Raw genomic sequence first — 14,029 nt, 5'->3', positions numbered from 1 at the left:
AAACTTATCATTTCATTCAACTTTCTCATTGAACTCATCATTGTGGACGTTCTAAAAATGATCGTTATCTTTTATTTTCTCTAACTTTTTTATTTTATTTTTAAATAATAAACTAAATAAAATACTAATTTACTAAATAAATATCTAACTAATTTACAATATAATATAATATGTATTTTTTAATTTTATTTTTTTAAGTAAAAATAAATATTGCATATTAATTTTACTACATAGGTTAAAAACCCGATGATGTATTTCTAAACTATAATATTTCTTTTTTTTTCTAGCATCTGCCCACCTTTTTTTGATAAAGCTTTTGTCATTCCAAAAACAATTACGATATAAAAACAAAAATAAATAAACTAGTAAAAAAATTAAAATGTTCATTAATTTAAACATAAAAATTAAATTACGTATTAATAAAAAAAATCACATCACTTTGAATCCTCATTAATTGATATGTGACTTTAGTTCTATAAATATGTTTCATCAAGTTCATACGAAGGTTGTGATGACGTATCTAGTTATTGGTTTCCATTTTGTTTGTTACGTATAATTGGGGTATTAATTTCTACTCATTTTTAGAATCATAAAATTATGTTTTCATATATCATATCATGTTTTTTACGTTTTCAAAAATCATATTATATAATATGATGCATGCATATATTACGTCTCTTCTTATTTTGGGCTCTCATGAAGATGTTGGTTTTGCATTATATGTCAACGTTTCTTAAAGACTTCAAAGTTTCGTTCCACGTCCTTCCTAGCTGCTTCTTTATTTGCTTTAAACCTTATTCGTTTTCAATAATTTGTACATGTCCATGATTTAACAAATATAGAATGGTCAATATATATATCTTATCATCAAGATAATATTTGGGCTTGTATGATGTTTCATTCACTTTAAACGAAAACTCCTTTGTAATAATTGATAGATATCTTTGAATATCGTTGACTGTTCAAAAACATCGATGTCATTGTTGAAAGTGGCAACACCATATAATGCATGCCAAATCTATATTTGCCTCTAGAGTGTGGATGATCATCCCTCATGTATTTACTATGTTATGCATTAGAGTAATTTTTTCTTTCATTTAAATACATACATTCAATATTTCCTAGCATTCCACGAAAGTCATGTTTGTTTACATGCTCTCATATACAATTGTTTTATGTTATTGAATGTTGGTTTACATAAATATCATGCACCATAAATCTTAAGGACAACTTTATAAAACTTATAAACATTTTCCCGTGCGGTAAATACAAACATCTTCAAATACTCCTCTCATTAGTCGGAGCGGGTGTCATATGTTATTGAATGAATTATGGTTACACATTTTTTTACTGAAACAAACCTTTATTTGACTATTGTGTCCCATTTTAATTGCAAAAATAGAAAGTCTATATCCAAATCAGTAACTATAAGTACGAATAATTGTTTGCCCATCTAGAACTGTCATCTAGATAGGTTTGCTTCATATAGGAGATTCTAGGCAAAGTAGTTGTGTATAAGAAAATCGTTGGTAACTTCATGATATCTCCGTGAAACAAATGTTCCCTTTCTCGGATGTGAATTTTCATCTTCATAATTTTTTAAAATGTCTGGTTGTTTATCAATAGTGTGACAAATATTGATGCCTTCATCACCTAATCTTCCACTTAAAATATCATGATAACATTTTAACTAAAGTTGAGAATTGAAGGTAAATTTATTAAGATGTGGTTTAAAAAAAAGTAAGGTGTGGTGGATATTTATATGAGTTAAAAGTATCTCTATATATATATATATATATATATATATATATATATATATATATATATATATATATATATATATATATATATATATATATATATATATATATATATATATATATATATATATATATATAGAGAGAGAGAGAGAGAGAGAGAGAAAGATTAGGTTCATATGTAGATGGACATCTATTATGCGGATAATATTATTCTCTGAGAATGATTTAGAGAATTTTTTGTTTGGTAATGTAAATACACTCAACCCTACATAACTATTATTATTATCATGCATTTTCACTAATTAAATCGTTTATAAATGTATTATGGATTTTTTTAAGATTATCATTATGTGGGAATGTTGTCAAAATGTGTTCTTGATAATCGTATTATGTAAGAATGATAATGAGTGAAAAAAGATACATGGAAACAAAAATGAATAAGAATTAGTGATAATGCATGATAATGACGATATTTATGTTAGGTTAAACGTAATTTCATTATCAAACAACCTATTATCTCAATCATTCTCATAGAATATCACTGTCCACACACGTCTGCTCAATAGATGTCATTCACATTTTAACCAAGACACACACACACACACACATATCTATATATATATATATATATATATATATATATATATATATATATATATATATATATATACATGGACGGACCTAGGGGTGGTCCACGGGTGGCACTGGCAACCCCTAAATTTTCCGGCCACAGTGGAAAAAATTTCGAAATTTTTTGAAAAAATTATTTTTTCTACTCCCGTGCAACCTCTACATTAAAATCTTGCGTCTGCCCCTACATATATATATATATATATATATATACACACACACACACACACACACACATATCACAAATGCATTCTCACAGAATAACATTCATTAAAAAAATATATATAATAGCCTTATAAACGATTTAATTAGTGAATGTGTTCACATTAACAAACAACAAATTATCTTAGTCATTCTCACATAATAGAACTGTTCATACGTCCGCACAATAAATGTCCATCTGCATACAAACAATATATTTGTTAGAACGTATTATTGATAATCGTATTCTATAAAAATGAAAATAAATGAAAAACGATAAGTGATAACAAATATGAATAAGAATTAGTGAAAATGATGGATAATGACGATAGTTGTATGAGGTTGAACGTACTTACATTACCAAACAATATATTTTCTTAGTCGTTCTCATAAAATAGCATTGTTCACATATGTCAGTACAATAGATCTCCATCCACATTATATATATATATATATATATATATATATATATATATATATATATATATATATATATATATAATTTCTGCACTTGTTGTAGGATCCTTGATGTTTAAGAAGTTTTTAGAAGCCTTCTAGACGCACAGCTAATGTTCTTAATTAAACTTTTATAATAAAAAATCAAACTTATTAATTAATTATTTTAAATAAATTATTAATTAAGAGATTTTTAGTTATATAAAGTTATAATCAATGATTTAAATAAATATGTAAAATTATATCACTTTATAAGTTGTATTAATTTTATTTTAATATTATTAATTTAATGTAAATAGAGTGGGAAATTTAAAATTTAAAACTTAAAAGGAATAATAAATAGGTTGACAAGTGATAATTATCAATTATGACAAATAATAGGGTGAGACATGTCAAAAAAGAATAAAATATACATTAATTAAGAGGTCTAGTAAGATGATACATGTCAAAAGAAGAATAAAATTATTCATTTATTAGAATATATATATATATATATATATATATATATATATATATATATATATATATATATATATATATATATATATATATATATATATATATATATATATATATATATATATATACTTTCAGCACTTGTATGGTTTAAGAAGTTTTTTGAAACCTTCTAGACGCACGGCTAATGTTCTTATTTTCTAAGAGATTATGACTATGAATAAGGTTTGTTCTAACTTGAGTAAATTACACGAATGGTCCCTATGGTTTAGGTTAATTTACACGTTTGGTCTTTAACTTAATTTTTTAACTCGGAAGGTCCCTATTGTTTGTTTTTGTTACGCGTTTGGTCCCTTTCTTACCTAAAAAGACTATTTTGCCATTGATTTTCTAATTTCCTTAAATAAACACATTCTCAATCTCACCCCTTCACCTTATCTTACCTACATCACCAGTTTTCCCTATTTAAATAATAATCTTTTTAGGTAAGATAGGGACCAAGCGCGTAACAAAAACAAACTGTAAGGACCAAGCGTGTAACAAAAACAAACATTAGGGACCTTCCGAGTTAAAAAAATAAGTTAGGGACCAAACGTGCAAATTACCCAAAACCATAGGGACTATTCGTGTAATTTACTCTTCTAACTTCTTATTTATATATTCTGTATTATCGTAGAAAACTACGTATTTTCTATAATAATAAGTTACATTAATAATTTTCTATTTCAATAGCAAAAATTAAATCCCTCAAGGGACTACATAAAGTCATCATGACAGGGAATATAAAGGGTCAAGAGGAAAATTGCACCTAAAGTGAAAGTCGAATAGGTGAAAAGCTAAAAGTGGAAATCCAGTTATTTACAAATTACAGTAAATACTTCTAATGTTATTTGAATAATTTATTTATATACGTGTGATTGTTTATATGCTTTGAAATATTATTTGAATATAAAGTTAAGAGTAAATTACACGAATGATCCCTATGGTTTAGGATAATTTGCACGTTTGGTTCCTAACTTATTTTTTTAACTCGGAAGGTCCCTACTGTTTGTTTTTGTTACGCGTTTGGTCCCTGTCTTACTTAAAAAATTTATTTTTCCCTTTATTTTTTAATTTATTTAAATAAACACACCTCTAATCTCACCCTTCTCACCTTACCTTACGTACTGTATTATTTTTTCCTATTTAAATAATAGTCTTTTTAGTTATGACAGGGACCAAGCGCGTAACAAAAACAAACAATAGGGACCAGACACGTAATAAAAACAATCAGTAGGGACCTTCCGAGTTAAAAAAATAAGTTAGGGACTAAACGCGCAAATTACCCAAACCATAGGGACCATTCATGTAATTTACTCTAAAGTTAATTTAAGTGTAATTTTTTATTGGGTGGACTCGTATTCGGTCCATTTATTTAATAGGTGTTAGCTCATTTTGTTTCAACACACTTTAAAATGTGCACATTACTCTCGATGTTTTTCACAATCTCGAATTCTTTCTTCAATTTCCAAACTAAAAAATGGCATCCTCATAAGCTTCCTCTCCCGTCAATTGTACCGGTGTAAGCTCAAAAAATTATATGAATGCCAATTTGTGTAAATTAAACCTACTTCCTAGAACACAAAAGTTTAATGTAATTTTTATTATAGCATTATGAAAGACATAGTAGAAAAATCTCAGTGCAAAAATTGTGGCAAGTTTTACAACAATGCTGAAAACTCGAAATTGAAAATCTTATCGAGGGTGTTTGTAATGGTGAAACAAAGAATTTTTTATCCGGCACGAACTAATATTAGACTAAATGTACTTTTTTATTTACGACAGCAGCGAGATATGAATAACTTTCGCAAGGTTTGAAATCAAAAAAGCTCTTTCATTCGGCCACTTCGGAAATCTGTTGCTATCTGATTAGACTCCAACGACATTATATTTCGGTAAGTCGCACTACCTTAGACGATATTCAATAAAATTTGAACTAAAGCAGTGAAATAAATGAGTTTAGGATTTGAAAACTATAATTGTGTTTTGCTTAAAGGAACATTTTATCACTTGTCGAGGAGTTGTACCCTCTTCAAATTCTATTTGTCACTACTTCATTAAGACCAAAAATACAACCAATGTCATTGTCTACTTAAAGTGTAATACTAGCATTTACAATCTTTACTTCTTTATTATATTTATCAACACATTCGTTGTATCTTTATAAATATTCTTAATTTATTCAAAGTTATTAGAGCATGATTCACTTTTTCCCTTTTCCGGGACTATAATTCAAAGCAATAAGAATAATTTTTCTAGTTTATATACCTTGAAAAGAAGGTTCATTAATATACCTAGGTAGAAGCAATTCGACTCATTCACATCCACATTATATCCATATCGTGAATATTTCCAGAAAGAATAAGTTTTACAATGGAATATGTTAAAGTATCCCTCTAGGAATACATTAAAGATAACGCGACGGTTATCTAAAGGACGGCCCAACTGACGGTCGCTACCCAGCATAAGTGTTAGGCTCGGGCCCTCACCCTCGCGGCCTCGCACTCAGGCCTCGACACTCTAGCGCCAATGTCCAACTCAAAACGAGAAACTCCGGTCTATAGCAAGTTAAAACAGTACTAACCGCTCTCCAGAGCGACAAGTGTAACACTTAGAGCGCTACCCTTCGGTAGTTTTACATCAATAGCAGATAACCGCTAGTGGTGCACGATCCGCCAATAGGACGCCTCCACGTCCTGTCGGCCCAGACAAGACAGAAAGTATTGTCGGGGACATGCTCTCACGATAACAGGTATAAAAGAAACCATTCTTCTCCAGAAGAAGGGATCGCCTCATTCTCTACCTTAACCTAAAACCTAATTCTCTCATCCAATTACTGACTAGACCATCAGAGACTCGTTCTGGGACCCCCTTTCGGACGACGACTGACGACGATTTTTTCTTTGTTGTGATTTTCATGCTTAACCTAGACAAAACTATCCTCAAACGACGTTAAGCTCGGAGTACATATCACAACAGAATAAATGGATAACACCACTAATGATAGAAGGGATCATAAGTCATAACAACATTTAGGATAAAGTACAACTTTATGAAAACAACCGATTTTATAACAGTATTTTCAATTTCCATGTTTAAGTTTGATGTACTTTTAACCTTGGTTTTTTATATTGTGTTATAAACCTAGTATAATATAAGTATTTATTTTTTGGGGGTTAAATTTGAATTTTCAAAATGAAAATTGGATAAATAAAGGATTATCCGAAATCAGATATTAAAAATTCTAGATCGTATGAATTTGTATCTGATTACACCATTACACCAGATTTCTATATTCCAATCAAAATCCAGTAAAATGTGGTCCATATTTATCCAAAATCAAATATCAAATATCTAATCTGGTCCAAATCTAATTTTAAAAATTTCGTTTCAAATTTATTCAATTTTGTGCACCTCTAGACTATAAGATTGCAATAAAGATAATATTCTTTGTCTCGTCTACATTAACATTATCGTGATCAGATAGAGAAAATACAATAACATTACTATAACACTACAATAACATTACTACAATAAAATAAATATTATATCTTTCCGTCTTATCTAACTTACAAGGAAGATATATAAAATACAATAAAAGTAGTATTGTATTTGTATTGATACTTTAATATTACAATAAAAAACAAGAAAGATAATATTATTTATTTGACTAATCACATGGATTAGAAAAAAAAACACTAAATTACTGTAAAATTAAAGTAAAAACCAATAAATAAATTGTTATTTGAGTAAATTACTAAAAGACAATTTTTCATAAATGGTGATTGTGGTTTCCGAAATTATGGTTTTAGTCTCGAACTTTTTTTTTATCTCGGTCTCGATGGTTTAAATTTCTATCATGTTTAGTCTTTCACCCATACAAAAAGATTATACATTTTTTTTAAAAAAAATTCTATATTTTTCTTAAACTAATTTTAATTTAGAAAAAGTAAAGAGAAAAGAAAATACATTATACCACCACCACCTAAAACTCACCCAACTCTATACTTCTCACTCTCGTCTCTCAATCTTTCATGAAGGTATGATCCATGCCTCAATTTCATTTCTCTGGCTCCTCATCGTTTTCCTTGTCTCTTCATCGCTATTTTCCTGGAATCTTATGGCCTTCACGAAGTTATAATCTATGACCCTAAACTAGAATTCGGCGATGCTGTGCTACATAAATGGTAAAAGGCTCACATTTTAGGGAATCCGGTATTAATGGCGGAATCCGGCTACCTCGCGACTACAAGGTAACGACAACCGCAACAGTGATGTTTCTCTATCCTTCATCTCCAGCAAAGTCATCGTTGTTTTCCCTTCTTCCTTTCCGACAATGGTTGGTTCGTCCACTAACTCTCCTGTCTCCATCTTTGGATCATATGAAACCCCACACAACCAATTCTCAAGATTCTAGAACAAAGGCAAGTTTTTTGATTTCTCAAAGCCACCATAGGATTCGATTTCCCAGAAATGGTGTTTAATGATGGAGCTTAATATAGTTTAATGTTGTTTCAAAAGCAAAGTCGTGTTTCAATTTTTTACATGTGTTTCATTTATTAATCACAAATTTAGGATTTATTTGTGTGTTAAAGTTTTATTTGTGTTCTAAAGCCAAGTTGAAATAGGCCATATCCTTTTGAGAAGCTTGATGAAGTTTAATAGTGTTTTAAAGAATATTGGGCTTTACCTACTAAGAGAAATAATTTTGTCTAATTGAGGTTTATGAAGCCTGCGATTTTTTTAACTGGTAAAGGGTGGTGGTGGTAATTGTGGACAACGACCAAAAATGGAGGGGCAAGGGGTAGGGTTAGGTGGGGTGTATGTTCGGGTATGGTTAAAGTGGGGAGAGGTATTTAATTTCTATGTTTAAATAAAAGTAATTAAAAGAAAGTAAATCAAATTTTAAAAAAATATACAAATCTAGAGCAACCTACCAATGCTAGAAATTGAAACCACAATGACCTTGACCTTCCGTAAGACGATAAAAGTAATTGACTAAAGTCAGACTAAGGAAGCCACAAATAAGGATGAAATTTAAAACCCGAACGAAACCTGAACTGGGACAGTTAGAACCAGGATATTAGAACCGGTCCGGGTTCCGAATTTAAAGAATCTCTTTATACAGGTTTCGAGTAATCTGAGTTTCGGATCCTTCGGGTCCGGGTAAACCGGGTTTAAGAACTAAAATTGATGTTAGGAACCGGAATCGGTTTTAGGGACCAAAACCGATCTATGTGAAAAGTTTCAAACATGCATATCTCGTTTGTTTGAAGTCGTATTTGCATTACGTTTGTTCCAAAGTGTAGTTTATAGTTTGTAAATGATTTTAAATTATAATTTGAGTTAACTGCAAAAATGGTCCCTGTGGTATGCAAATTTCTGGGGTTTTGGTCCAAACAGTGACTTTTTTGGATTCGTGGTCCTTTTGGGTTAGTTTCATTGCGTTTTTGGTCCCTCTGAATAGTGAAATGACTGTAATACCCTTGGGGTATTTATTTTCAATTTTTAAATTCATTTTTTTTTAATTTAATGATTATTTATTCATTTTAATTATTAATTTAATTATTAAAAAATGAGAGGGCCCACCTCTCTCTCTCTCTCTCTCCCTCTCTCTCTCTCTCTCTCTCTCTACAAAGTCCACCCCTCCTCCTGTTCAGATAATCAACCACCACCACCATTTATGTTGCAAGGAAGGTCGGAAACCGCCATCCACCATCTTCATCGGCGAGAAAACCACCCACAACCACCACCACTATTGATTTCGACCACCACCGAGTTCCCCCTCCTCGTCCACTCATGTCTCCATCTAATTCAAACAGAAGCGAAGCGACAGAAGGCCGTCAAAGCAGCCCCCTGCCACACGCCACCACAAATCGCTGTCATTCGCTACTGCTGCCACCGACATCCTGCAGCCACCGCCGTCTGCTGCTGCTGCCGTTGCTGGTAAGCCATCCATCCCCTCATTCCGTGTAGATTGGTCGTTTCCCTTTAATCTGTTTCACCAGTTGAATCGAGAGACGAAGGTCTCGATTTTTTTCTTGTGTGTTGAAGACGAGTCTGTAAATCACGAGTTGGAGAATGGTGGTGCAGGTAAGAAAGAAACATATAGAATGTTCAAGAATGGTGGTGCTGGTAAGGAAGAAGAAAAAAGAACGGGTGGGGGGAAGTGGGTTTTTGGGGTTTTTTTGGGGCAGCCGATCTCTGGCGAGCCCTCCTTGGTTCTTTTGCTTTGGCGCTAGTAGCAACACACGAAGGGGGAGCGGATGATCTTTAGGGGTGTTTGGGTGGTGTTGATCGGCCGGAGGAGGAAGGAGAAGGAAGCTCCGGTGGCCGGTGGTGAAGAAAAACGAGAAGCCATGACTGAAGGAAGGAACGAAGAGAGAGAGAGAGAGAGAGAGAGAGAGAGAGAGAGAGAGAGAGAGAGAAGACAGGTGGGTCCCATTTGATTTAATTTAACATTTATATTTAAATAAAAGAAAAAAATAATTAAGTAAATGGAAAAAACAAATTAAAAGGGCAAAGTCGTCTTTTTAAGTTTATCGGGGACCAGTTTTACAATGAAACTAGCCCAAAAGGACCACGAATCCAAAAAAATCACTGTTTGGACCAAAACCCCAGAAATTTGCATACCACAGGGACCATTTTTGCAATTTTGTCTTATAATTTTGTCATTTTTTGTTTCATATTCATTGACTTACAATCCTCCAAAGTCGGAATATCGAAGCTGAAATTTTTTTGTTTTTCAACTTTTTTTGTATTCTATGAAAAATTTTAAAATATGCATATCTAATTCGTTTGAAGTTTGATTATCATGAGGTTTTTCTAACATACAGTTTAGAGTTTGTACATAATTTTAGACTATAATTTTATCACTTTTTGTTTAATATCCAATGACTTACATCACCCAAAATCAAGAATATCAAAGTTGAAAGTTTTTGAAGATTAACCCACCAAATAATTACCAAAAAATTATGGTTTTCTCGGGTTTTCCGGTTCTAGACCTACTTTATCCAGTTTCACCCGACCCACTTTGATGTTTTCAGGTTTTCCGATTCTAAACCTACTTTATTCGGTATCTTACCAGGAACCTAACCGAAACATGTTCCTATATATCGGTCAGATTTCTGGTCCTACAAGATACCGTTAGTGGTTCCTATGTTTTCCGGGTTTATCTGGATCAGATTTGGACCCACTTACATCCCTAGCCACAATGACCATTTGTAAAGTTTTGTCTTACAAAAATCATCCATGTGGTTTGGTTAAAATTGCATGTTTGGTCCCTAACTTTTCTTTTACACTTGGTTAGTCCTTATAGCTTTTTGTTGCGTTTTTCTCCAATCTGAAATGACTCTTTTGCCGTTTCAGAACGGTCACACGGCCGATCTTTTTCACTCCACTCTTTTTCTCTTTTCAGGCCAGTTCATTTCGCTCCAATTCTTGTTTCAGTCCCGTCTCATTTTAAATCGGTCTCGGTCTTTTTTTAGGACCGGTCCAAGACCGGTCTTTTTGCTCATTTTTAGGTGATGTGACCAAAATAGACTAGGGGAAAAATTAAATATAGAAAGGCCCAATCTTTTGGGACAATTATCGAAGAAGTCACTAGATCAAATTATTTTGCAAAAAAAATTAACTAAATTTTCCGTTTGCAAAGTATAAAACATATCAAATGTGTACGGATGATTGTTGTATTTTGTTGTCTTTTAACCAATATATTTTCCAAATGGTTTAGCACTTTGCTCATATAAAGTCGATAAAATGATCCAAGAAAATCGAATTTCTTTACCAAATGAGTTAACTCAAGACACTTTGAAAGTACAATAAGTCAATGATTGTACAGGAAAAAAAACAATGACCTAGATGAGACAAACCAAAAAGTACACTATTATTTTACGATATCATCTACAACTTCAACTTCATACCTAAATTGTAGTTTTCCATTACCATTTTACATTATTTCTTCAACAACTATTCAGTCACTGATTACACTACCAATTTGTAGTTGTATACACCAAATTACCATCATAACCATCTAATTTTAGAGACTGCTTTGTGTTAATGTGACATTAAACAAGAATCCTAATAGAAGTTAGACCATGAACCATGATAGATGAGGCAATTTTCTTTCTTTTTCTATATGCCAAGTAATAATACTTTCTTTAAGTAAAAATAAGACAATATCACAAACTAATCTTGATAATGAATACATATAATAAATAAGACACTGATGATATAGAGGCATACCAATCCAATAATCAAACAACAAGACCTTGCTCTTTAGCTTTCTTTAGCCACTTAAGTGTACTCTCTAATGTTGTATATGCAGCAACTTCTGTTAAACTATTGCTCTCTATAGCATAATCAAACACTTCATAAGCTTCTGCAACTCTCCCATTCCTACAAAGTGTCCTCAAGAATGTCCCATAAGACCCTGATTCAAGCTTCATATCACCCTCTTTCATTACCCCATACAATTCAACCCCTTTATCCAAATGTCTCGCCTTACACAACCCATGAAGCAAAGTGTTATATGTGCATTCATTCGGATTACATCCTTTAGTTTCCATTTCTCCCAATAATTCTAATGCACCAAGTGCATTTCCATCTCTACATAACCCATTCATTAAAGAAGTGTATGTAACCACATCAGGAAAATGTCCCATTTTTGCCATCTCGTTTAGAAACTTTATAGCTTCTTTAACCTTACCTGATTTTGATAACCCATAAATCAAAGTGTTATAGGTGACTAAATCAGGCTGTATTTCTTCCTCTATCATCTTCTTGTAAACCCTCAAGACATCACCACCATGACTCAACATACAATACCCCTTCATAATCGTGTTATAAAGGTAACAATCGGGCTTAAAGCCTTCTTCTTTTAGCACATCTAATAACCTCATTGCCTCACGTAGATTCTTCCCGTTACAAACATTATCAATCAAGATAGTGTAGGTTACTAAATCAGGTTTTACATCAAACCCTTCTTTCATTTCGTTTATGAATACGCTCACACTGCTCAAAGTTCGAGTCTTTATCAATCCTTTTACCAAAAAGTTGTAAGTATAAGTATCGGGTTTTGTGAATTGAACCTGGGAGAGCTTCTTGATCAGCTCAATCGCGTGTTCTTCGTGCCCAGTGCTGCAAAGAGTTCGGATCGCAATGTCGGTGGTGACCTTATCGGGTTCGAACCCTTTTGAGGCCATGAGGTTTAGGGTTTTGTTAACATTCGCAAGGTCCGAATCGGGTTTTTTGCATGATTGGCATAAGAGGATGTGGTAAGAGAACTTGTCAGGGGTGAACGAAGGGTGGATTTTTGTCATGTGATTGAGTAAAATGATTGAATCTTGAATGTTCGAGGAGACAGATGAGAAAGATTGGAGGACCGCGTTGCAAAATCGGTTGTTTAGTAGAGATGAATATCTGGTGGTGGTAGCGAGGGAGTTAAATAGGGTTTTGGCGGCGGAGATGTCAGGGGATGTAAAGTTTATGGGCGGTGGTGATGAGGGGTGGCTTGTGGCAGTGGTGAGGGATGTGTTTGGTTTTCTGGTGATTGATTTGGGTTTTCTATGACTGTGATGAGAGGAAGGTTGTGATTCAAATTCTGATTCTTGAGGGGATTGTTGGGCATTTTTGAATAAAGATCGAATCGGTAACCCTAGGTTCTTGCCAGTTTTTAGTGATGGCGGTAGCTTCCCCATTTTCGTGATTCAATTTCAGATGGGTAGCTACAGAATCAGTGTGGCTGGGTGTGTTCTTGAATCTTGAGTGTTGCAGGTTGGGGTTTTGAAGGGGTTTTGTTGCCGTCTCTATGTTTGCGGAGATTAAGGTAAATAACAGATTGCTTCAGGGCCGTAATGGACAATGTGATATGATGAAGGGGTAACCTGAACCTAGTATAGTATTGACCACTTATATCAAATGTTAGTTTAGTTTAAACTTATTCCTGATTATGTTTCTACCTTATTAAACATTTTATTTTTACTTATCTTTCTACCGTATCAAGTTGATACGTGTTATATTTATTTACACATTTAATGAAATTGATTTAAATGTTGTATACTTGTCAACATTTAATGTGGATAGGAGTATAGTAGGAATAAAATATAAAAGAATTTTTAATTTCTCTTTAATTTAACACGATTGGAAACAAAATACTCTATTTGAAAGAAAAATTAAGGCATTTGGAAAACTTTTTTTATTTTCTAATAAAATATTTTTATAAAATAGAAACTGGTAGAATTTTCATTTATATCTTAAAAATTTGGAAAAACTATAAAAATTACTTTTTTAATTTACATACAATTTGAAAAACTGAAAATTTCCATTTTCTTAGAAAACTTTAGAAAACTGAACAAACCAAACGTGTTTTTAAAATTTCTTTTTTTTTTTTGGAAAATTTTTCACAATCAAATACACCCTAAATATTTTTATATCTTTTATTCCTGGTCATCTTCGATACTCATATAAAATCATGATATATAAAATTC

General features: G+C 32.1%; 1 protein-coding gene across 1 annotated transcript; it reads right to left on the bottom strand.

Annotated features, from left to right (window-relative positions):
- Nucleotides 1-11,680: 11,680 nt before the first annotated feature.
- On the bottom strand, nt 11,681-13,430 carry LOC145031795 (Tetratricopeptide repeat (TPR)-like superfamily protein). The gene has a single exon (XM_078980426.1). It carries the CDS (start codon nt 13,238-13,240, stop codon nt 11,798-11,800), a length of 1,443 nt encoding a protein of 480 aa, XP_078836552.1. The 5' UTR covers nt 13,241-13,430; the 3' UTR covers nt 11,681-11,797.
- Between the last annotated feature and the right edge of the window lie 599 nt (nt 13,431-14,029).

The sequence above is a fragment of the Lactuca saligna genome, chromosome 2 (assembly GCF_052625555.1).
Source record: "Lactuca saligna cultivar CGN05327 chromosome 2, ASM5262555v1, whole genome shotgun sequence".
Lineage (NCBI taxonomy): Eukaryota > Viridiplantae > Streptophyta > Magnoliopsida > Asterales > Asteraceae > Lactuca > Lactuca saligna.
The sequence above is the reverse complement of the archived record's forward strand: the minus strand, read 5'-3'. Positions and strand labels throughout refer to the sequence as shown.